The following is a 25230-nucleotide window of genomic DNA, read 5'->3' on the forward strand; positions in this document are numbered from 1 at the left end:
AGTAACAGATTTTGTCGAACCGTCGCCAAAATCGAACCAGCTCTTTTTGAAATGACTCAAATTGGCTATGGTTTATGGTGAATCGTCAATATAGACATTGTCAATAACAGTCGCTAAACAAGAACCGGTATTTGCGAACCGGTTCTCTTTGACGACATTTTATGATAAATCATTGTTCCGAGCTAATGTTAGTAATTTATTTTTTTAGTTACAAATTATTATTTATTAATTTTATTTAATTTTGTCTCAAATAATAATTTAATGAAAAAATATTATTAAATTTTGATAAATTAATCTATTTTGTTTATAAATTATTTATTGATTTTTAATTTTGTCTCAAATAATATTGTAATGAACAAATATTCTTAAATTTTGATAAATTAATCTATTTTGTTTATAAATTATTTATTGATTTATAAATTTTTAAAATTTATATATATATATATATACATATATTTAAAATTTTTATATACATATATTTTTAAGTAAACTATTATATAATTAAATAATAAACCAAAATAACTAAATAAGTACTCAGTTGTCGACGATGTTAATCAAAATACTTAGATTATTTTTGGTGGATACTACGAACCTGTCCCAGTATCAATGTCGATGGCATGATCGTGTCAAGAAAATTGTAAGGCCCAGGAGTCAGGGATGTAAATGATCCAAACCAAATCAAACAGTATCAAGTTTGAGCTTGACTCGTTTAAGATTGTTTGATGCTCGAGCTCGATTCGAGCTTTTATTATCAGGCTTGAGCTTGGTTTGTTTTGAAATTACCAAGCTCGGGAAAAGCTCGAGCTCAGCTCGTTAAAAGCTCGTTTAGCATGTTAATCAAGCCAGAATCGAGCTTGATTCATTAATAGCTCGTTTAACATGTTTAACAAGCCTGGCTTGAGCTCAGCTCGTTTTCGATCTCGTAAAACATATAATTGAGCTCGAGTTTGCGCTTGATTCGAGCTTGTTAAAAATTAAATATATCTATAAACTAATTTTAAATCAGACATAAAAATGTAAATTCATTCATAAATAACAAAAACGGCACAAATAAGAGCTAAAAAAACATAAATCAATATATTATTGAACATTCCAAAATAATACATCTAGATATTATCATACATTGATATCACCATATAAAAAACAATGAAATAATTTCACCATTTTAATACTTCAATTAAGTCTGATGAGAAAGTAGGGATGACATCAAAGAATCCATTAAAATAAGGAATTACAAAATCATCTCCAATAACAACTAATCAAGTATCCTGCAAAGTTCATAATAACATTAATACTAATATTTTTATTTGTCTTGTGTTCAATTCCTTCCATTGACATTAGTACTACTATTTTTATTTGTCAACTCAACAAATGAGTCAAGCTCAAGCTTACGACCCACCTAAACGAGCCGAGCTCGAGAGCCTATTATCAAACATGTTTGCGAACTTGTATATCTTTAGGCTTGAGCTTGGTTTGATTAATTTTTCGAGCTTAAAATCGAGCTTGAGCTTGGCTTGATATGATTAACAAACGAACTCAAACGAGCTTTTTATTGAACCGAGTTTCAAATAGCTCGCAAACGGTTTAGTTCATTTATATCCCTAGCCTGAGCTAATTTTCAGGGAAAGGTCTTATATAACTTTTTTTATTAAATATAAAATATTACATACAAGCCGATAATTAAATGTACATAATTATCACCAATATCCAACACGCTTCGTAAATTTATTAAATTATAAAAAATGAGATATATAAACAAAAAAAGAACTCAATGAATTAATTTTCTAGGTCTAATATCACTAGTAATAGATGAATATATGCATAATATAAACATAATAAGAATAATCAAAATAAAGAAGCATAAATAATTTATTTTTATCACAAAACAAATACAAATTATAATTTAAATACTAACCGATGCAATGTATAATTATATATGATCGAATCGAATTGAGTAAAAATCAATCCAAGAGCCAAATAAATAAATTACAATCTTATATAATCTCGAAAACCAATAATCAAATCAATTTAAAAAAAAAAGCAACACACAAACATACAAAAAAAATCACATTCATCAATAAACAGTACGATATATATAATCACATTCATGCTAATCGAACTATACTTAAACTTATTTATACACAAAAACTCATGTACAACGATCTCAGTAGTTAGTTTTATGAGACTAATCTTTAATATAATTTGATTCATAAAAAATATTATTTTTTATGTAAAAAGTATTAATTTTTATTTAAGCATGAATCAAGATGATCTATCTCAAGAAAAAGATCCGTAAAATTGCCTAGGTAGTGTGTAACTTATTCTAATTTTAAAACTCTTGTAGGATAGTAGGACTTAAATTCTCTACTATAGGTGATCGATTTTATATCGAAATAAGACTTTTTGTTATAAAAAAATTAAATATCAAACATTAACTATAATTGGTGAAAAATGTCACCAAAATATTTAAATATATAGGTCGGTTCGATCAAATTAGGTATAAAATACTATAACTCAAATATGTTAAGGTTTATAAATAGATCGTCTTGCACATTTGCAAGTTAAACTATATATGTTCTTTCATTAAAGTGCTTTTTTTTTGTTTTGGGTAGTGCCATATTCTGTTATAAACTCAAGAGAGACATAAAAATTTGTCTATTGAATGGTGTAATATTCTAGAGTTTTTTTTTTTTTTTTATCGAATATTCTAGAGTTTATAAGCCATTGTTTATTAGTTTAATATATCAATATGAGAATTTTGTAATATTGTCGACCAATTGAAAAGCTGACATCCACGACAACTCACTCTAAATGACTTTTACTCACTTTTTCAGATGGTAATCATTTTCTGGGTTACCTCTTCTGCTATATCGACTCTCAACAAAAGCATCAATGTTAGGTTATAAACAAAAAATGAGTATCATCCCAAAAAATTTGTCTATTAGATTACGTAACCTTAGAATATATAAACCATTCTTTATTATTTTAATATATCATCACATATCTTCTTCTCAGTGAATCACTCTATTTTTCACAGTCCTTCCCCAACTGGGCCAAAAACTCACCCTTACTCAAATAATTGTTTATATAAAAATTGCATCAAAATATTGCATTTATCTCGATTTGAAAAGGATACAAAAAGTGAAATCTTGCAGCAGATTAAAATGATACGAAATACAAATTATCCAACAACATATTGCTCTGATCTTACCCTTGCAATCAAATGCAATGTTTGATCCCTCTTTAACGTTGTACCAAATCTCTCACCAGTGTCAAGACTCTTGGGATCTCCACAATCAGGCAGACTCCAATCGAAATGATGCACTAAACATGCCACGATGAGCTGAATATTTCTGAATCCCATATTGAATCCAGGGCACATTCTTTGTCCAGCGCTGAAAGGTATAAACTCGAAATGGCTTCCCTTGAAATCTATTTTCGACTCGAGAAACCTCTCAGGTTTGAAAACTGAGGCATCTTCCCAGTTGTTAGAGTCCACCTGGATTGCCCAGGCATTCACCAGAATCATTGAATCTTTAGGGATATCGTAACTATTCACATTACAATCCCGGATGGCTCGATGCGGCAAGAGAAATGGCCCTGGAATATGGAGCCTCAGTGTTTCCTTCATGCAGGCCTGGAAATATTGACACTCTGATAAACGCGATTCTATTATCGAGTTTCTTTCTATTGTTGTGGCGATTTCATCGCGCACTCTGCTTAAAATTTCTTGGTTTTTTAACAGTTCCACCACCAGCCATATTATTGTTATAATGGTTGAATCTGTGCCGGCAATAAGTAGTTCCTGCATGTGGGATCGATAGAACACAATTTAAGCCATATTTTTGACATCACTTCATCGATGATTGACGATATATTAGAAAAAATATTATAATTACATTAAAGTTATTGACCAAAAAATAACAAAAATCAGACCTACGTGACAAATTGTGTAATTTTTTATAAAAGTGAAATTGTTATAGCACTGTTAATTCAAAAATAAAAAAACAATATCCTTGAATAATTTTTTTTCACATGTAGGGGTTTTTTTTCCCTAAATTTGAGTGGAAACGAGTTGAATAAAGGCGTCCTAACAAATACAAACATAAGATATATCCAGGGATAAATTATGAAAGTTTCAAATTTAAGTATGATTACATGATTTTCAGTGGAATGTTCAGCACATTCGACTCCTAATGTTATTGATTCTAGAATATGTCTTCTGCACAATGCTCTCATTGATCTATGACTATGAGATCGGTCGACTCGGCCATATTGAAAAATAATATTTTTGAAATGAAAAATAATAATTTTCATTATACAATATACTTTTGACATAAAAAATACTACTTTTAACTCAAATCATCATGTATCGCATAATATTTTTTCATAACATGACTAACAAAAAAAAGGTACTTGAACTGAAAAATATTACTTTTGACATAAAAAATAATATTTTTCATGAGTCAGATATTTTTTATTCAAATCAGCACGTATTACACAATAATTTTTCATAACATAACTAGCAAAAAAAATATTTTTGTAGTGAAAAATAATAATTTAGATATAAAAAAGTAATACTTTCTATAGGTCGACTCAAATATCCGTATGACGAAGTTGAGTCATAAGACGTCCCAATCTTGTTAATATATAGTGATAATTTTATTGAAATAATTTTAGGTTGAATAATAGAATGTTGGTCAAAATTCTCTTATCCTGGTTCGATGAGTTCATAGATATGATGATTTAAGATATTTTTAACCGATTATTTCAATATTCTACTAACTTCATTATCAAATAAAGATTTGTACGCAGTTAGAATTTCGTTTTGGTTAGTTAAGGAGACGGATTTGTTTGTATGATGGATTGATATCTAAGTAAATGAAGAGGTGGAGATCGAGTGAATAGGGATATTGAGCAGTGCTAATGTGAATAGGGATGTCAAAAATAAACACGACCTTGTTCGACCCAAAAAATATCAATTCAGGTTAAAAGTTTTAGGATTGAGGTTAGATTTCGAGTTTGACCCGAAAAATGGGTTGGTTGCGGATTGCTTTTTTTTTTTTGACAGGAATAAATAATTTATTACGAATAACAGTCATTCTAGTTTTCATGCAAAACATCAATAATAGAAGTTGCGGATTGATTTTAAATTAAGAATCAGGACACAGTCAACCCAAACTCACCCTTCCCATTTAAATATTGTTTTCATCACATAAACATCTCAGGCCTTTTTATCTTAAGGCTAAGCCCAACTATATTTCTGTATTGAGTTTAGAATTTGACACATTTCAATACATTTCATTTATAATACAAGAATATGACACTTTAAAAAGTTTAAAAGTTACTTTGTGATGAGTCAAACTTTTTTTAAAATTTTTTTTTATTATATATTGATATCATAAATATTTTTTTTGGAGTAAAAAAAAGTTTAGGCAATTAGACTCTTAAATTTAAATATTTACATCCGTAAAAAAAAGTTTAGGCAATTAGACTCTTAAATTTAAATATTTAAATCCATAAAACATAATTATCATATTTAGTTGATATTTTTTTATTATGTGTTTAAATTTAAATATTAGTATTATTACATGTTTTTAATTTTTTTATTTAACTATTTTGTTAAATAATAATACTGCATAATAAAAATCAAATCGGATTGGTTGGCTTCGAGTCCAGGTTGGTAATTTTTCTTGATATCATTCTTCAACCAAACCCAAACCTACTCGAATTGACACACCTACAATAATTCATCTTACATGATAATTTTCATATATTTTTGAAAAAAAAAGATTTCAGTTACTCTTTTTCTAACACACATTAAAAAAAAAAAGAGTTGGAGAGAAGTTCAAACCGTTAATAGAATGCCGATTTCGTCGTCAAGAAATGAATTATCGATCAAAACATCTATGAAACTTTGACCCCATGAAACACCATTATTGTCGTTTCCATTCCTCAAGTTTCTTCTCTCCTTGATTATTTCTTCCCACACACTCTTCGATTTCCTATACAAATCAATTCCATTTCTTTTACTGCAAAAATCCAAGCTTTTCAGCAATGGAAACAAATCACCAAAACCAGGAACTGCAGCCTTTACCACTATCTCATCCAACAACCCTTTAACCCTCTGATCTTCTTTGTCACCCACATCCAGACCTCTTACATTGAACAAGTTTCTTGAAGCCAAAACACCACTAACAATGTTCGAAACCGTAATCTTGACTACATTATCCATATTCACAACTTGGCCTTGTTTATGAAGCAAATAACCCATCATCTCCGCCACTTTCTGTCTCCTTATCTCACATCTCAAATCGACTGCTCGCGAGGAAAATAAAGTGTTGTGAGTAATACCACGTAAAAGCTTCCAGGTTTCATTGCATTCCTTCGACATTGTTAATGATGACTTCATGACTCGTGGGATTTCGTAGTATGCCAATGGCATGTACCTGCCTGAACAGATTCTGTCGTGTGTCTTAAGGATTTTCTCGGCGGTTTCCGGGGACGATGCGACTACGACTAGTTGGGTTCCAAGCCTGAAAGAAAGGAGAGGACCATATAACGCAGATAGATTTTTAAAAGCTACATGGGGTTGTTTTCCAATTTCAGAAATGTTGCTCCAAACTTGCCAGGCATTTGGGCCTGGTGGAACATTTGAACATCTAAATAAGGATTTCTTGAGCAAAATAAACAAAAGATGCAAAAGAAAAATCAGCACTACTACTGCAGCTATCATTTTTTTTAATCATATGTACACACGTATAACTTAGTTTATGGTTTGCCCCAACTTAAAATAAAGTAATATTTATAGATACAACAAACCTAGCTATCATGAGTTTCAGGTTAGTAAAGTCTGTAATCATTTGATCAATTATCAGAAGTTCAATTTCTCTTTAACAATATTGTCTCGAGCTCGTCATACGAGATTTATTCAGTGCAGTTTAACATATTAGCGTAGTTTGCGGACTATTACATTACACACAACAAAATAAGCATTCCATAGTTGTAAAAAACCAAGAGTGAGAAAGGATCATATTGGATTTGTGCATCTAATGCTCACAGCAATAATGCATGCAATTTGGTGTACTATCTTTAATTGTCGGGTCCAATTCACCTTGATGACGGGACCACAGGGGAAGATCAGAGATGAGAAAGTCACGTATTTAATCATATTAAAAGTTATTAGGAGAAGGTGGAAGGTCTCTTCAAAAAAAATAAAATAGAAAAAGATGGTGTAGCTAATATTCGACTCATTCAAGTCGTGGAAGTACTGTTGCACACAAGTTAGATCCTCTTGATTATGCCTCCCACCTCCCGTATCTCACTCTCAAATATAGATCTGTTCTTAGTATTTCACACATTATAGATCTTATGTTTTCGATGTATTCCAAGTGTTATTGCAGTTGTAGATGACTTTTAGCAGGATGTTTTAGATATGGATATCATTATGATTTTTTTTCGCTAGTATATCTAGAGAAGCTGTATCTGTATTATTTTTTTACACTTATTAATGAAAGTAATTTCATTAAAAAAAACAATAGAAAGTCATTGAGATGTAGGCCTACTCTATAATATTAATTAATTTGATTCAATTATTGTAATGTCCCGAAAATTTTAAGGGTCACGTAAACCACATGCATGCAATTTATTAAATTTTTTTGGTAATTTATTAATTTGTTTTAAAGCATTAAATGCAGGTTTATTTCATAAATTATGGGTTTAATTATTTTTATGCATTTTATGCATAATTATTGCATAATAGAATTTTATTTCATGAAATTTTAAAGATTTATGCATTAAAGATTTTTAAGTTGCATTTCGCGCTCGAACGAGGATCGGAGACCGGAGAATTTTCAGGAAAATTATTTTAATAACATGATTCATTTTTATTAATTAATATAAGATGTTTTAAAGGTATTTTTCAGGAAATGGGATTTATTTGGTATTTTTACCCGTATGATTTTAATTTGTAACGGTACGTAAATTTTATCATTTTTGAGGGTTCGGTTAATATTTTCAAAATCTTTCCAATACGAAATATTTTTCGGGAGCGTGTTTGGATTTAATGGGTCAACTTTTAAGCTCGTTGTATTTAAAACTCTTTTAAGTTTTTAATTAAACCACTAAGGCCCATTAGCTAGTTGATTAATAATTAATTAAATATTGTACTTGGCTACCCTACACCCATTTACTCCACATCAGCCGACACTCCCATCTTCCCTTCAACATTGCATGTGGGTTTCATCATCTCCATGGATGCAACTCTCGGCCAAGTTCATTTCTTCAAGCAAAATTCTCCGGTGCTTCCCCGTTGCTCATTTCTTCGACGTTCTTGCGTAGGAATCATCAAGGCACGCCATGTATCTTCTTTTATGCATCATTCACGTCATATATGTGTTGTCATGTGTGTTATATTTATGCATTTTTCAGTATAGCAAAGTTTTTATATTCTTGGTTTGGCACGAAAACCATATGTTGTTGCATACATCTCACGTTTTTGTTACTATGGTGTAAAGGGGCTGCTGGTGCCGTCGTTTAGGATATTTTATGTCAAGGAATCAGGTGGTACAGCTGCTGGAGTCACTGATGGCCGAGGGAGTGAGAGTTATAGGTGGGATCGGTGGTTCTTTGAAGGATGTCGAGTAGATCGAGAGTTTTGGGTTAGTAGCTGTGCATGGCTCGACACCAGCCCTTGAATCCGACTCTCTTGGGTCAGTGGAAGGGGCTGTGAAGGGGCTGAGCACAGCTGGTCGCGTTCCATAGGCAGATCGAAGGAGATTATGGAGGGGGCTCGGGTAGCTTGTTCTTGAAAGGGGGACGTAGGGTGCTTGTGTGAGGCGGCTTCTTGGGCAGTAAGTTAGCTAGAGTTGGTGCAAGAGGGCTTGGTGGGTTCGGTCTTGAGTTCAGCAGGGGTGGTTGGGTAATTGACCATTTAGTTTGTAAGATGGGACCGATAGAATAAAGATTAGTGCCAGGATATTTCCAAATGAGGGTTGCTGGATTTTTCAACCACGGTCCAGGGTCATTTTCGAAAGTTTAGAGGTCTGATTTTTGAGGTTTTAGGGCCTTTTAAATGTATAATAAGTATGGTAAGAAGTTGGGAAATAGTTGGTTAAGTTTCGGTTTGTTTTGGGTTAAAACCGGGACTCCGATCCAAGTTTTAAAACAATTAGATTAAGTTATAAAATGAGCTCGAGTTTACGTCTAGGGATGCTTTTAAATATGTTTTGGGACATTTTTTAGAGTTTGGTAAGTTTCGGATCAAAATAATGAGTTTTGGATTTATTCAGGATTTAGTCGCCGCACGAAACGTAAATTAAAGAATTAATTGAAACGCCTAGATTTAAGCTTAATAAAATTATGGAAAATTTTATTTAAGTTCAAATAATTATTAGAAGTCTAAGTTTTTAATTTGGGAATTTTATGATAATGTTTGGTTTAATTCGGGATTAAAACGTATTAATATGTTATAGTTAAAGATTAATTTTTAAGTCATCGATTTAAGCCAAATAAAAATATGAGAAAGTTCATGTAGGCTTAAATAATTATTTGGGACATGTTAGAGTCAATGAAATTAAGAAAATGTCAAAGACGTAAAATTTTACGTCTAGGAAGAAAACGGTAATTTTTGGGTTTACATGGGCAAAATGGTCATTTTGCACCCGGGGTGAGATGTTGGTCCTGGCAGCGCCCTGAGCACATTTTATCATGTTTTAAATGTTTATGCATCATGTTTACGATTTTTACGCAATTATAATAAATACGGTGCATGCTTGGTTTAAAGGAAAAATTACGTATATGCATTATTTTATTAAGTGATGAATATGATGACACGTTTTGAAGGAAGTGATTTAGTTGTGATTAATACGATGACACGATGACATGATGATATGATTGGAGATATCGTGAGGGAAAAGGCCCAGAGGGAGCCCATTTACGGGAGAAGGCCCTAGAGGGAGCCCGACGATCGTATTTCCATTGACATGATATGATGATATGATAGGCAAATGCCCAGTTGACGGGTGAGAATGTCGCTGGTGTCCCCGCCGCCCAGTGCTGTGGTTACACGTAGATGGATCCATCGACTGACATGATGACATGATGATACGAAAGTCACAGCTAATGAACTGAATTCAATTAAAAAGAAAAGGTATACGTATACGATGACATGAGATGACATGCTTTAATACGATATGATTTTACACGACACGTTTACGTTCATGATAACAAGAGATGACATGTTTTGACACCTATATGATGATATGAGATGACATGATTTGACACGACTTGATTTTATACGACATGTTTATATTCATGTTTTTAAAGTTCATGAAAGATATGTTTACGTATATGATGATATGAGATGACATGCTTTGACATGACATAATTTTACACAACACGTTTACATTATGCTTTTAAGTTCATGAAAAATATGTTGAGTATGATATTTTTCACTGCTGTGTGCTAGGTATATGTACTTGTTATTAACGGTGCAGGTGTGTTGAGTTTTTAGACTCACTAGGCGTGTGTGATGCAGGTGAGCTTAATGATGAGGAGACTGGAGGTGCCGAACTCTGAATAGGCAGACCTGGTAAGGTGACACGACCCGAGGACCACATGTTTTCCGCATTACGATTTATGAGATTGAGAGGAGATGAATATTTTCATACGTTGATAATTTTAAGAATTTTATACGTTTATGTTTACGTATTTAAAAAAAAATATTTTCGCACTTTTAAAACGGGTAGACGTTTCAGTTTAAAAATCCGATATTTTGAAAACGAGCGAGACGTTACAATTATAAACTTAACAACACACCGAAACATAGTTTCATGAAATATATTGTAAAATATAATAAATATATGTCCTTTTAAAAAAAATTAAAATAATAGAGATATGTTCATCAACGTTTTCAAAACGTTCTTATGTGTCCATCAATTATTAGGGTTTTTTTAATATAAAAAAAGACATTTTTGAACATGCTACTTTAGATGTTGGCTGCATGCCTGATTAAAAGTTCACAATAATTTTTGTCAGAAAAGTTACGAATCAATTTATATATATATATATATATATATATATATATATATATATATATTTATATATATATATATATATTTAGATGATACATAAAAAATATTATTTTTATATCAAAAATATTATTTATTATTGTAAATATAGACATATTTAACTCATCTCACAAAAAACCTACTACTCAAAGTTTGATTAAACCGAGGAAGTATAAGTGATTTTATTTCTTATAAATCCAAGAGATGAATTATTTCAAAAGACTTTCATATATATTGAGTGGTATCATTTTGTTTATAAGCTACTCTTTATTAGTTTTAATATTCGATGTGAAACATTTGTAAGACCGCGACCTTCTTGAGAAGCTAACTTCCGGCCTATTCTAGATGATTTTCATACACCTTAGTATTCAGTGCGTGCATCATTCACCTTAATCCAATTTTTTTTTTTCCCTTATCGACATTGATCTTATGATCGTCATTTTTTAGATCGTCTTTTCTATTACACCGACTCTCAACGAAATCATCAATATTAGAACACGACCTCGAGATGTCCTGTCTCCCTGCAAAATTAGGCATAGAGAAGAGAATTCACAAAAAAGATAGAAGAAAACATGATATAGAACATGAATTAGGGGATTATGCTCTCCTCCCCTTTTGTTTCATATATTTATATATGAGTAGAAAGTGGATTTTGAGGGTAAGTCAAAATTTATTATATATGATTGTCTTCTAAAATAAGAAATTTAGAAGAAAGACATAATGCTGGTCAATATTTTGATCTTGACCAAGCTTACCCACAAAATAAATAGTGAAGACTATTTCACGAGTTTATATTTATGAGATCGATCGACTCGACCCATATGTATCATGTAAAATAATATTTTCTATGATTTGATTCAGGTTAGAGGTGAGATGGTCTCATAATAGTTTTTGTGTTTTAAGAATTTGGTTTTGAAGTGAGCTAGAATCATTAAATTCTGGAAATTAAAACCCTTATATTTTTATATACTACCAAGATTTGATTTTGCACGGGTTCATTTAATTTCTTGTAAAAATATTACGCATGTTCGATATTTTTCTCTCATCATGTTTCAATTAACGATGAAAATAGACTTTAATAGCCAATTAACTATGTTTATATATATATATATATATATATATATATATATATATATATATATATATTCCGGTTTCCTGGAGTACTTTAGGACAACTATTGATATCCAAGAAAATAGGTCGAAATTGAACAAGATATGACACCGGCGGAAATTGCTGAACAACTTAGGGAGATTTGTCCTGAATTATGTGATCTTGATGTTGAAGAACTCGTCATACAACAGGTATAATATATTTTCGATAAAGAATCTGATATTTTTATAATTTGACAAATGAAAAATATTTTCATCAGACATTTTTAGAATGTCATATTCACTCTCGAAATATCTGTAAGAAATATTAAGATGAGTCGATAACGGGTCATCCACGAGGGCCAACCTGACTCGAATAATTTAAATATATTTGTTGAATTTCCAGGAAGAAATACTATCGAGTAAGTGATTTTCAACAATAAAGTAGGCGATCATTTGATCAATTATTTGAAATACTATTTGTTGAAATTCAAATTTTCCTGAAAAAGCCATTATTATACTATTTGGTTTCTCCTAAGATACCAAATTTTCCTTTCCTGAATAGCATTCTTTCACTGCACTATTATTGTTTTTATGAAAAAGCCACAATAAAACCAAAAGGACAGATACAAAATTAAACAAGGAAAAATAATCTAATTTCATTACAATTTGCATAAAATTTTGTGCAGATTCCTAAAATTTAATTTCTAAACTGAACTAAATTTCTGGTCCACTAAAATTTAAAGTATGCTTCAAAAAAATTTTTTTTTTTGGAAAATGTATGATCTATCAATTGAATTATTACCACAATTGAACAAATTTTGCTCCCTAATTCTGTATTCTGTTAATAACAGGAGAGTGCATTCCAATATCTTGAGAACAATAAATTCAAGGGGCACCAAATATTTGACTATGGTCGTGTACTTCCAATACAAGAGAATGAATATTCCTATGCATCAAACCTTGAATCACAGTTGGCTATGGATGAAGCTTTAGCAAGATCTTTGGAGTTAGGAGGCGACTTCGAAAATTTATACGTCTCCGACCACAGTAATGGATCCGATGGTAATATACTATTCCCTCTACTAGCCACTTGGGCATGTCAACGAGCCGGAAGGCTTGGTCTGTGGATCAAAAATTAGTCCAGATCGGTAAAATCTGGTCTGGATTAGTCAGGATCGAGCCTCTTAGGGTTCTAGGCTAGTTGGCTTGGTTTTCATATTTACTTTTTTATTTTCTTATTTGATTGTTGATTTTATATTTTAAATATAAAATATTATTTGAAAATAAAAGATTTTTTAATTATATGTATATAAATAACAAGCAATAGACAATTTTAGGATTTAATTCTCGTATATTACTTACTTTAATCTATACATATTATTAAACATGAGACATCGATCTTAGGAAACTAACTATGGCTCTTGTATGAGTACCACCGACCAAACCAGTGTTAAACAAAATAAATTAGGGTATTTCAATATTTAATTTAATAATTATCCTAACTAGATATTATATTAGGATAGGTTTGAAACTTCTTAAAAGTGCTTCGAGTTAACAACCGATTAAGCTATTTTACTTATTAGTCAAGTAACTTAAATAAAATATAAAGTGTGAATAATTTGAGCTGATACATGAAATATTTTGGTCAAACTGATAACGAATATGAAAACAAATTAGAGATGTGTCTCTTAGAACTTATAGTGTAAAATGATACAAATGGACACACGAGTTTGTTACCGAAATTTTGAGGACCGAATCTTTCTCTGTCTTCCTTTCCTCCGTTTCAGAAGGTTCTACAATAAAACTTTTATTTCTATATGATTTTTTTGTATAAACTCACTCCAACTAAAGTCACACTCACTCAAAACTCATTGCATACTTGGTCAATGAGGACGATAAGACCTAGCGATCCACTACCATTCATCCAGACGACAAGCCTGTCGATCAGCCCAAACGACCCACTATCAATCATCTAGACGACAAGCTTGTCGATCAGCTCTAGCTTCTACAATCGTTCTTATTTTGAGTAGAACCAATGTGAAGGCCGAGTCTGAGCGTAGGAACAAGTTGCTGCAGGACGAGCACATTGTTATTTGATGATTTGATGTAGATCGACATTGAAGTCGTGCTCCGATGCTCTAAAGTGTTCTTAGTTGAGCATATATATCGGTGTAGTGTGAGCATATAAATGGATGCTTATCTGATTGGCATCCATGATGATTCAAAAACGTTAGTGGATTCTTATAATGCTGATTGAACTTTTCTTATATTCTCAATCACTTTAACTTCTTTAGGGATTTTCTCTTTTTTCGTATCAATATCTTCTAACAGTCATGTTTGATCTTCCTTAGACTCTAAGCATTTCTTGTCAAAGACTGATTAATTCCTTTTGTCTTTGGACTTTGCGCTTTTAATGTTTTTGTCATTTGCATTCAATGACTATTTTGATTTGGTGAAGTTCATCATTTCTAAATTGTTTGAATCTTTGAAGTGTGGAACTGATTACTAGTTCATGGCCAGTCTTGGATTTATTAGTTAAACATAATCTATCATATTATGATTAGTCTAACTATTTACAATAAAATCATATAAAAAATCCCTTTAATTAAAATAATTATAATTACTATATTAATCACAATAAATTTTGTAAAAAAAATTTCTTTAATTTATACGACTGTACTCAGTGTATTAAGAAGAGTATTTCTAGAATGCTTATGCTCTCAATCAAGACTATCCTAAATTGTCTCAAATCAAGCACGTTTAACTTTGTATTTCTTATGTGATGAGCTCCCGAGAAAAATATATACATTCTTGATATGAGTACTACCTATCAAATCTTTTAAGCATTTCACAACTGCACAATCTCATACTAGAATAGTTTTGGAATCCTTCTCATTCCAATGTGGGATCAGTTCATTTATGTTCCCTTCGCCTAAAAGCCTGGTATGAGTCGCTCAATATCCGTACAACCTCATGACACCGATTATCACGTCTCGCCCTCTTCGCCCGGAGAGCAACACAATATCTAGATATGTATAACTTTGACATAATATAAGTATCTGGGTGGGAGGGGTACGACAATGGACTCGTAAGGTGAACAATCCCGCCTACTGCCCAGATCACCTTAGTCGACCGGTCCAAGTTTCTTTGGGCTTGATTTGCCACGGGTTTATTTTTTGTTTTTGGAAAAACTTAACATATATATCATTTTGGCGAATTAAATTGTGGAAAAATATAATTCCTCCGATTTTTTAAAAAAGACCCAATTTTTTAAAGAAGGCTAATGGGAAGACACCTTTATTTGATCTGCAGATGATATCGAATCAAGCATAGGAGAAACATCTGACATGGTATGTGTTGCAACTCCTAAGATACATTTGGTACGTAAAAAGTCTATAATCATGGAATAAATGCATCTTCATTTCCTCTTTTGGTGATTATTTGTAGGGCGAGAGTCGAAATATAAGAGAAGACAATTTTGATGTTGATCGAATGACATACGAGGTAATATTTCTGATAATGTTTCTATCCAAAATATAAGTTACGGACTTGAGACATTTATTTTGATATCTTTGGTGGAAAAAACATAAAATTACTATCAGTTTCAACTGCCATCGACTCAAATTTGTAAGAATATTTGTATTTTGACATGTTGAATATAGTCGGTGTTTATGTTGAAGCACCGTAGATCAAGAATTATTATCCTCAAATTGCGATATTTGACTTGTCCATCCGCTTAAAACTTTTTCTCGAATCCTTTATGTTTTACAGGACTTGCAAGAACTGGGAGAACATGTGGGAAGTGAGAGCAAAGGACTCCCTGCAGACCTCATTTCACAGCTGCCAACTTTCAAATTCAAACCAGCATCGAAGAAAAAGAATAAAGAAACAGAAGAGTACGTGTGATTTTCTTTCATAAAACGTATTTTTAAAGTTTTTTTTTCCAAGTCATCAGATTGAAAAAAATGTTTACTTTTTTAAAATATAATTTCCTTAAAGTTATAAATATTGTAAAAAATTGGTCCTCCAGTTTTTCGAAACTAAACATGTGGAATATAGACAAATGTTGATTAAATTCCACCCCAAGAAATCTTTTGATTTTAGATCTTTTGTAGATATAAATTCGAAATCCAGTTGATTTAATAACATGCCTGGTCGTAACTTAAATTTTCTTGGGTCCGCTCACAAAATTGATCGTCGCCTTTTTCGTATATTTGTTATTGCATAGGTGTGTGATTTGTTGTGCCGAATATAAAACCGGTGCCGGATTAACCACCTTGCCTTGCGCTCACCATTATCATTCAAAATGCATCACTCGCTGGCTCCAGATGAACAAGGTAAGCGTTACCAAAACTCTACTAGTAAAAGGGCTATTTAAATTTAAGTTGTCAAAAATTATAGTCGTCGTCGACTAAATTTCGAGTCGTTACTCGTGTGATTTCGTTTTCAAGATATCATCTGCTAATGTTTGTGACCTTGTTCTCTTCTCTTTTTCTCACAGCGCTGCCCTGTTTGTCAAAAGGAGGTGTTCGAGGAGTAATTTATCCACTGCATGCAAGATTTTGAATTATCATGTCACATTCAAAATATAATATATTATTATCCTATAATATAAAGTTTAGAATTATATTGTTGTTATTTTTTTAAAAATATTCAAAGTGACTTGGAACACACATTCAAATGATATAAAATTGAATCCACGAAACTCTTATTTACGTGGCTTTGATTTTGTCTTTGACAGCTGGTTTCGTTTTTGTAACTTGAGTAGGTCTTTTGTGAGACGATCTCACGAATCTTTATTAGTGAGACGGGTCAACTCTACCGATATTCACAATAAAAAGTAATTCTCTTAACATAAAAAGTAATATTTTTAATGAATGACTCAAATAAAAGATATGTCTCACAAAATACGATCCGTGAGACCGTTTTACACAACTTTTTGCCTTGTAACTTTAGTTTAAAATTTTGGTTGAGATTTATGTGTGACCTATTATAATTTGTATTCAATTTAAAATATTTTTTTTGTTGTTTCAATATATATATATATATATATATATATTGAAACACAAATCATACTTGCAGTTAAATTGTTAGTACTGGTAGGCTTATAATTAACTAGGGTGTGCATTCGGTCGGTTTCGTTATCAATCGAGCCAAATAACGCAAAATCAAATAAGATGGACTTTTTTTATAAGCAAATTGGATTGAAGAATTTTCACAGAAACTAATAAAAGCCGAATTGGATTAAAAATCAGTTATTTCGATTGGTAAGTACCAAATGATTTTTTTTTTTAAATGAAATTTCAGCTTGCATTGAGGAAAGAAAATTTGAATTTGAGATCTTGTAACCGAAATTTCGAAAAATAATTTTTCACGTTCACTACCCTCGCCAAATCAAAAAGATGAATCCTGGATTTAAAAGGCTTAGATAATATATAAAATGACTAGGGAATTTTTTTGCTTTCCTTCGAGGCAAAGATAACTAGGGATTTGAGAAGGTATCAATTGCATAGAGGAAGAAATTAGAACAATACCAAAGCCCAAAACTATGTAAATAAATCGAAATAATCGTTTTTTGAAAAATAAAACCAAATTTTTTAACACAAAAACTCTCGTACGATGTAAAATAATACTTAATGTAAGAAGACATATCGCCATGATTTGTACATTTGTTTCTTAACTTTGGAGTATGAATGATTTCTTGATTATGCAGTTATTTGAAATACGTAGAACAAGTGGAAGAATACAAGATTATTTTTTTAAAATCTATTAAATAATTTAATTATGATCCACATATTTCATCAAGCTAAATATGAGAGTCTCATATTTAAAAGAAAATAAATCTTGAATATTATCTTTATTAATATATTGAGATTTGATTTATTATATATTCGGATAAAAATCATCAAAATTTGCAAAATCTCGAGCTTATATATGATAGCTAAATAACGTCTATAAATAATGGCACAGAGAGACTATAAATCAATGTAATTATTCAAAAATACATCATCTCATAAATTATATAAAGATTTAAAAGATTTCTATTTTCTCGTATTCCTGAGATCTTGCTAGCAACATTCTCAAATTCAAATGGCTAGATGTAGGCAAAAATTTGTGTGAGACGGTCTCATGAATCGTATTTTGTGAGACATATCTCTTATTTGGGTCATCCATGAAAAAAATATTACTTTTTATGCTAAGAGTATTATTTTTTATTGTGAATATCGGTAGAGTTGACCAATAAAGATTCGTGAGACCGTCTCACAAGAGATCTACTCCTAGATGTAATAACTCATCTCCGCCTCTAATTTTTCTACATATCGATCTTAATGTGTTATATTATACGTATGTAGATCAAATCTAATTTTTCAATATGTTAAATATCTACATTTTGATTTACAAAAATCTCTCTGTGTTGTATGTACCTATATGTTTTACAATTGAATCTATTATATTCCTGGTTACGACGAGACTAATTTTTGACTTAAAATTATATAAAATTGAAATTCTACGTATTTATTTATATATTCAGCTTAGTATGTTATGTTATACATTATTTATTATCTCATTTATGAAACATAATTTTATTATTTTAGCTAAACCATTATATGATTTAATGATATGATTATTAAAGTGTTTAACTTTTTCACAGTCACAATTATTTCAATCCTATAAACACTGATTTGGCGGCTTCGTTCGTTAGGTCCCGCTAATTATTGGAACAAAGTCTTCGTTAATTACTAAATTAACATAAGATCACTCGTTTGGCTGCCTTAAACACATTTTCTTTATATTATATATCTCACCGTCTCTTTCCCTCCCACTCTCTCTCTCCTACCGTCCCTTGAATCTTCCTCTCCACAATTAACAGCGAAGCACTTGAAAGGGAGGGTGCTTCAATATTCAACTTTAATTTTTCGCACTTGTTCATTGATTTTTTTGTTTATCAGATATTCTGGCTCAAGATTCTTGGCGGGTTTCACGGGGCAACGCATTCAATTCATATTTCTGTATTCTTTCTGGAGGAGATCTGGATATTTTTGTTATCTTTTCGCAATTTCAGTTTCAACCCAGATATTGGAAGCTTGTCTCCGGCTAGTGGAAAGTTTCCCGCAATTCTCCGAGGATTCAAGATTCACGGGTTTGACATTGTCTGATCTCTTTAATTTCCATAGTTGCTTGTCTTGAGATGCAGTTAGTAGCGTAGCAGTTTTACTCATCTAATGCTGATATTCAAAAGTTTGTAGTAAGATCTGGACAGTTTTCTTGTTTGAATTTGAATTTAATGTTCTTCTTAGTTTCGGAGACGGGATTTCTATGAATTTAGCTGCGATCAGCTCGTTGTCAACACTCTGATCCGGGTGGTTCTGAATCCTTTTAAAATTCCAACAATTTTCCGACAGAAATTCAGCTTGGAAAACTTTGGAACAAGAAGCGAAAATGATGCCAATGAGGACGAAGAATGATGCATTGCCACCACTCATTGATGGTGGCGCCGGGGGCGGAGGCCGTGATGGAGGAGTTAAGAAGGATTGGGAGCTTCGGCCCAGCGGTATGCTGGTCCAAAAGCGCACCGACGGAGAACAAAACCGCGTTCCACCCCCAACTATTCGAATTCGAGTAAAATTCGGGACGATTTACCATGAGGTTCACATCAGCTCCCGAGCCAGTTTTGGTAATTTCTAATTATTAAGGTTCAGTCTTCCAAAAATATATCATTATATACATTGATCGACCTTTGAACTGAATCCTGAATCGATGTTTTATCATCCACTCTTCAATTTAATTCGAATACTTTTTTTATTTAATATTTCGGGTGATTAATGATGGGAAATGCAGGGGAATTGAAGAAAATGTTATCGGGGCCGACAGGTTTGCACCACCGGGATCAGAAGCTATTTTACAAAGATAAAGAAAGGGATTCCAATGCATTTCTTGATCTTGTAGGAGTGAAGGACAAATCTAAAATTGTGCTTCAGGAGGATCCGATTAGCCAAGAAAAACGTTATTTAGAAATATCGAAGAATGCTAAACTCGAAAAGGCTGCAAAACTAGTCTCAGATATTAGCTTGGAGGTGGACAGACTTGGTGGACAGGTAATAGTCCTGTATGATTTGAGCCATTTTGATTTTGAGTGAACATAGAGTGATTGTTGTCTAAATGATATCTTTGCCGACTATTTCTGTAGGTATCGGCAATGGAAACTATAGTTTCTAAAGGTGGGGAAGTGACTGAAAATGATGTAACAAAATTGGTTGATTCATTGATGCATCAGTTGGTTAAATTGGATGGCATCTTTACTGCTGATGGTGATGTCAAGTTACAGAGAAAAATGCAGGTATGACTCGTTTCCTAATTTGGATTTAGAATGTAATAGTTCAATCTTGTGTTGTATCAATCTCGAACGAGAGGTGGACACAAGAAATTAATTGTTTCCGAGGGTAATATGTCATGCTAGTTGGCTGGCCGGTAACTGTGGTTTAGTTAATAAGTTCGAGTATAATATTTAGTCCGAGTTCCGCTCAATCTAATTTTGATGCCCTTCGCGTTGAGAATCGACAAAGGGATGACTTGGAATGATGTTACTATTGGGAATCATACGCAATATTCACATTTTACTCTGGTTGAGTAAATGCCATGTACCGAATACTGATTTATGAGAGAGAGTAAGAATAGTTACGATTAGGCCACAGTGGGTGTCACTGCTAAAGCTGTGGGAATGTCCCGATCCAACTCCGGTTCGACTAGAAATTGTGGGTTTGTTGCTGAATTTGAAAAGTTCTTCCAGTTGGTAGATTAGATTTTCTAGTTTGTGTAGTTGTTTCTTGTTTATGAACTCTTAGATACTACTCTACTCTCTCGTATTTTGAACTGATTGGATGGTTACTTGATTTGTTGCTCAAACTTTGAAGGTGAAAAGGGTGCGAAAGTATGTCGAAACTCTTGATTCGTTAAAGATTAAAACCACGACGTTGCAGCAGCCAACAACCAATCAACAAAATCAGCAGCAAACAAACCTTTACGGGCACATATCATCGCCGATGCAGCCTTTCCGGGATTCAAATGGGAGCCTAACATCCCTGGCTGAACTGCAACTAGCTAGGCATTCACCAAAGCATCAGCAGCTGCATCAACCATCAAGCCGCTCGGGTTCAGGGGCTGCTGCTATTGTAATTACCACACAGTGGGAAACATTCGATTCTACACCGACGCCAAGTGCTCCGCCTTCCTCAGGAGTCGACGCCATTCGTCCCATGGAGCGTGGTTTTACTTGGGATTTGCTCTGAGCAGAAGTTTGCCTAGCTCTATCATCTAAATGTGGATTTATTTTTTCAAGTTGGATTGCGATATGTATTATTTCAAATTCATATTATAATTTTTTTGAACAAATATAAATATAATCTTATACCTAGTACGATTACCACATTCATGATTGTTTTTACGTTTCTCATTTGTAATAGTTTTGCTTGTGAAAACGAAGATGTAAAATTTTTTTTTCCAGTATTAAATTGTATTTAAATTATGTTGATTTCTCATTCGTTTGGCGAAATGCTTGTTATTTAAAATTGTCGAGTTTGTTTAAAGCTAACTAAATTTTTTTTTATGAAAAGAAAAAAGAATTGTTCTTGTATCTTGGCACAAATTATAGTTGGCAAAAACTCGTGTGAGACGGTCTCATGAGTCATATTTTGTGAGACGGATCTCTTATTTGGTTAATCAATGAATAAATATTACTTTTTATGCTAAGAGTATTATTTTTTATTGTGAATATCGATAGTATTGACCTGTCTCACGGATAAATATTCGTGAGAGCGTATCACAAGAGCCTTATTCATTGTAGTTTGATATTCTAATGACTGAAAATAAGGTTTTAGATCAATTTTTTTAATTTAAATTTTAGATTTTTTTAGTCCTATCACTTGCAACATAAAAAAAACATAGATTAGTTCATTATCATCGTACTTTTCAGTTTTCACAATGGAAAACATTTTTTTTTGACAAGTTTAGAAGACAATAATTAATTCCATTAGCAGCTCACTTTCTAGTTTTCAATTTACTAATTACAAAATTTAGTTAAGGGTACGTTCAAATCAAGAATCGCATGAATCGCATGAACAGTAAAGAATGCCACCATACTTTGTGACATAAAAAATATTAAAATTGTATAAATAATTATTTTATAATAGAGATTTATTCTTTCCATAATTTTTTATTGAGTCGTCCCCACTTTCCAATTAAGGAGTCTCCTTAGATTGGGACATAGTGTTATTTTTAAAAAAAAATTATGATAGGTTTGTGTTTGCACACACATAAAAATCAGCTTTTTAATTTATAAAATTTAATAGAATAAGTTATTTTTTTAAGCTTAGGGTTTAAAGTATTTTAAGTGTTTTTTTAATTGAAAAGTTTTTTAAAAGCTCCAAATTTGAGCTTTTGGAAAAAAACATAAATTTTAGCTTAATTAAATACTTTTTAAAGTACTAAAAAGCTCATCCAAACATATATAAAATTATAAAAGCAATGTTTTTCTTAAAAAAACAATTTTATTAATCTAGATTTTTAATGCCAAACGGGCTCTAACTATCTTAACATTGTTATTTAATTACATTATAATGATTTTGAATATCACTGATAAATAAGACATACACATTGTGTGTACATCAAATATCATATTTTTCATAAAAAGTTTGCATAACATAAAATATAATATAATATCTGTATTTTTGGCCGATAAATAATAAATAAATACATAACGTAACTTATATTTTCAAAATTTAGAAATATAAATATAATGTTTTATTTATTTATTAAATTATATTTATTAAAAAATATGTAACTTCTGTGTTTTATTTTAGAGAAATAACATATAATATATTTATTTAGAAAATTAACAAAAATATAATATTAGAAAAAAGGGATTACATTAGACAAACTAAATGTGATGATCAAGCTAGTTACAAAAATAGTTATAAAAAGTCGGTCATATTATTATATAAAATGTTTATAAAAATATTTTAAGAAAGGGAGCTCGATCTCACTGCAGATTTCGCTTGAGAACTAAGGAATGTCTACAAATGGTACCTTTTGAGACATCTGTCTAGAAATTAACAATGCCTGCCTTCTGGTGAAAGTTTTGTCATTGATTATGTTTTGGGTAGATTGAATCATGGAAAATCTATCAAGCAAGAGTTGTATACTTTCTTCGTGAAGATTTTTGATATGATGAAATGAGTCTGGTCTTGCCTGATGAGACGAGCCCAGGTGGCCTGACCTGGTTTGGTGGGATGAGTTTGGCCTGGTCTGATGAGATGAGCCCGGGTGGCCTGTTTTGATGTGGTGGGATATGCCTGGTCTGACTTGGTGAGATGATCTCGAATGGCTTCGCCTGGTGGGATGGGCCTAACTATGTGGTTTGATATCACAACAAAGATTATATGCTGATTTGTATGCTCTCAAAACCCTATCAAACTTCCATAACCCAATGGTTCCTGCTATGGCAAGAATTACACTACAAGACTTGTTTTATAATTGTGTGATTGTCAAATAACGTCGGTGTCATATCTATCAGATAAAGTACTTTTGACATGTAATGTACAATATCAAATAACTTCCCATTTTACAAGAATATTTCTTAAAAAGTTAAAGATCAATCAACTTTTTAGAAGTCATACCATCTATCACAATGTGCGTTAAATGCAACATACTATAAAGAGGAATTGACAAAGCCTTCTTCTCGGATTCAAGAACATACGATCATTGGAAATTTCTTGTTGTTGGAAGATATCCAATATAAATAGGTAGATTTCGGACTTGAAAATAAGGACCGAAGCTTTCATAATATGCTATGTACAAGATCTCGAGAACTTTTATTCTTTCAATTTCAAGATGCTCACTTTTGCACCAACTTACTTTCGTTTTTATCATCAAGAATCTATCACTGCTACCTTACATACTCTAGCAGTTCAGAGTTATCAATTGAAGAAGTGTATTTTTGTATCTGTCTGTCCAAATGTTCAATATTCAATTTGATTGTATTGTGATGCTAAGCGTTTCGATTTAGACAATAATAAATTCTAATTGAAGTGGTCTTATACAATATTTGTACAAATCAAAGTTTTTTTTTGTGTGAATGTCTTACTTTAAGATTTATTCCTTTTATGTCTTGATTTATTCTTTTAACCATTGTGTTAAAACATTGCTTTTATTGAATATATTTCATCACTAGTCTATCTGGACCGTTTCCGTACTTGTAAAATAATTTTAAGTGACTAGCCATTTTTAACTGTTCAAAAAAGACATTAACATCGAATAACTGTTCAAGGCCAACTAAAATTTTAAACCAGTACCCATGCCAAAAACTTGATCGAGCTTTTCCTACCACGATAATTTATTAAATTAGCTCGAGTTTACCACAAGTGCACAAATCAAATTTAATATAGTGTACGAGTATGAGTATTGTCCCATGGGTATTGATTTTGCGAAAAAGTATCTTCAGCACGATTTTTAGTTTATTTTAACAAAAAAATGAATAGTATTAAACTGGAAAACAAATTTATATAGAAGCACAAAACGAACAAGATAGACTTAAATAATAAACAAAATATTTGTTAGGATTTAGGTTCATCTACCCCTAAATCTTATCTACTCATTGAATTTTATTAATCAATTAATAAACTAAGCTTTTGACGAAGTTCTCTACTGTATCAAAATATTCTATCAATCTATACTGAATTCAACAACATATAGTAATCAAGTGCTCTTGTGTTATTTAATAGCTGCGGACGCATCAACGAACTGTGGAATCCTCAAAATTCCACTTATTGGACTATGAATATCAACGTGTATTCTCCTATCGATTTCAATTATAATACATAATATCAGTTTGAAATTGATCACACTTCAAAGATTCAATAAACCCAATAACATGATTAAAACTGGTCTTAAAACTAAAACTCAATTTCCAAAAATAAATCATGTCAAACATGCTCGAAGGTAGGATTCTCTATGTCCCAACAAATAAAAACTTGTGTGAAATTCTTGTTCTTCGTTTTCCTTCTAGTTCTCTTCTC

At 31.7% G+C, this 25230-nt stretch overlaps 3 protein-coding genes across 9 annotated transcripts; 2 read left to right on the forward strand and 1 right to left on the reverse strand.

Annotated features, from left to right (window-relative positions):
• Positions 1 to 3065: 3065 nt before the first annotated feature.
• Positions 3066 to 6815, reverse strand: LOC142524702 (putative (S)-N-methylcoclaurine 3'-hydroxylase isozyme 2). The gene is made up of 2 exons (XM_075628768.1): positions 5855 to 6815; positions 3066 to 3805 (listed from the first exon to the last, which is right to left on the reverse strand). Exons 1-2 carry the CDS (start codon positions 6734 to 6736, stop codon positions 3182 to 3184), a joined length of 1506 nt encoding a protein of 501 aa, XP_075484883.1. The 5' UTR covers positions 6737 to 6815; the 3' UTR covers positions 3066 to 3181.
• A 1205-nt stretch (positions 6816 to 8020) lies between these two features.
• On the forward strand, positions 8021 to 16861 carry LOC142525650 (uncharacterized). 5 transcript variants are annotated; one of them, XM_075629995.1, is made up of 9 exons: positions 8021 to 10150; positions 10538 to 10591; positions 12239 to 12370; positions 13012 to 13222; positions 15473 to 15510; positions 15608 to 15664; positions 15932 to 16056; positions 16389 to 16497; positions 16662 to 16861. In XM_075629995.1, exons 3-9 carry the CDS (start codon positions 12284 to 12286, stop codon positions 16698 to 16700), a joined length of 666 nt encoding a protein of 221 aa, XP_075486110.1. In that variant the 5' UTR covers positions 8021 to 10150; positions 10538 to 10591; positions 12239 to 12283; the 3' UTR covers positions 16701 to 16861. The 5 variants fall into 5 exon arrangements, with proteins under 5 accessions (XP_075486110.1, XP_075486109.1, XP_075486113.1 ...); XM_075629994.1 differs by having other exon boundaries at positions 12266 to 12370; XM_075629998.1 differs by having other exon boundaries at positions 8021 to 8360; positions 12266 to 12370.
• Positions 16862 to 18969: 2108 nt separating this feature from the next.
• On the forward strand, positions 18970 to 21691 carry LOC142525026 (BAG family molecular chaperone regulator 3-like). 3 transcript variants are annotated; one of them, XM_075629196.1, is made up of 5 exons: positions 18970 to 19301; positions 19488 to 19835; positions 20000 to 20256; positions 20349 to 20498; positions 21073 to 21691. In XM_075629196.1, exons 2-5 carry the CDS (start codon positions 19601 to 19603, stop codon positions 21445 to 21447), a joined length of 1017 nt encoding a protein of 338 aa, XP_075485311.1. In that variant the 5' UTR covers positions 18970 to 19301; positions 19488 to 19600; the 3' UTR covers positions 21448 to 21691. The 3 variants fall into 3 exon arrangements, with proteins under 3 accessions (XP_075485311.1, XP_075485312.1, XP_075485310.1); XM_075629197.1 differs by having other exon boundaries at positions 19564 to 19835; XM_075629195.1 differs by having other exon boundaries at positions 18971 to 19301; positions 19459 to 19835.
• The last annotated feature ends 3539 nt before the right edge of the window (positions 21692 to 25230 follow it).

This window comes from Primulina tabacum, chromosome 14 (assembly GCF_025594145.1).
Source record: "Primulina tabacum isolate GXHZ01 chromosome 14, ASM2559414v2, whole genome shotgun sequence".
NCBI classification, from domain to species: domain Eukaryota; kingdom Viridiplantae; phylum Streptophyta; class Magnoliopsida; order Lamiales; family Gesneriaceae; genus Primulina; species Primulina tabacum.

Excerpts from the sequence above, each read along its gene's own strand:
- LOC142525650 (XM_075629995.1), top strand. The coding sequence starts at position 12,284 with ATGACACCGGCGGAAATTGCTGAACAACTTAGGGAGATTTGTCCTGAA. Across the intron at positions 13,223-15,472 it reads CCACAGTAATGGATCCGATG|ATGATATCGAATCAAGCATA; the intron begins GTAATATACTAT and ends TTTGATCTGCAG. Across the intron at positions 15,511-15,607 it reads TAGGAGAAACATCTGACATG|GGCGAGAGTCGAAATATAAG; the intron begins GTATGTGTTGCA and ends GATTATTTGTAG.
- LOC142525026 (XM_075629196.1), top strand. The coding sequence starts at position 19,601 with ATGATGCCAATGAGGACGAAGAATGATGCATTGCCACCACTCATTGAT. Across the intron at positions 20,257-20,348 it reads TGGACAGACTTGGTGGACAG|GTATCGGCAATGGAAACTAT; the intron begins GTAATAGTCCTG and ends CTATTTCTGTAG. Across the intron at positions 20,499-21,072 it reads AGTTACAGAGAAAAATGCAG|GTGAAAAGGGTGCGAAAGTA; the intron begins GTATGACTCGTT and ends CAAACTTTGAAG.
- LOC142524702 (XM_075628768.1), bottom strand. The coding sequence starts at position 6,736 with ATGATAGCTGCAGTAGTAGTGCTGATTTTTCTTTTGCATCTTTTGTTT. Across the intron at positions 3,806-5,854 it reads AAATCGGCATTCTATTAACG|GAACTACTTATTGCCGGCAC; the intron begins GTTTGAACTTCT and ends TCCCACATGCAG.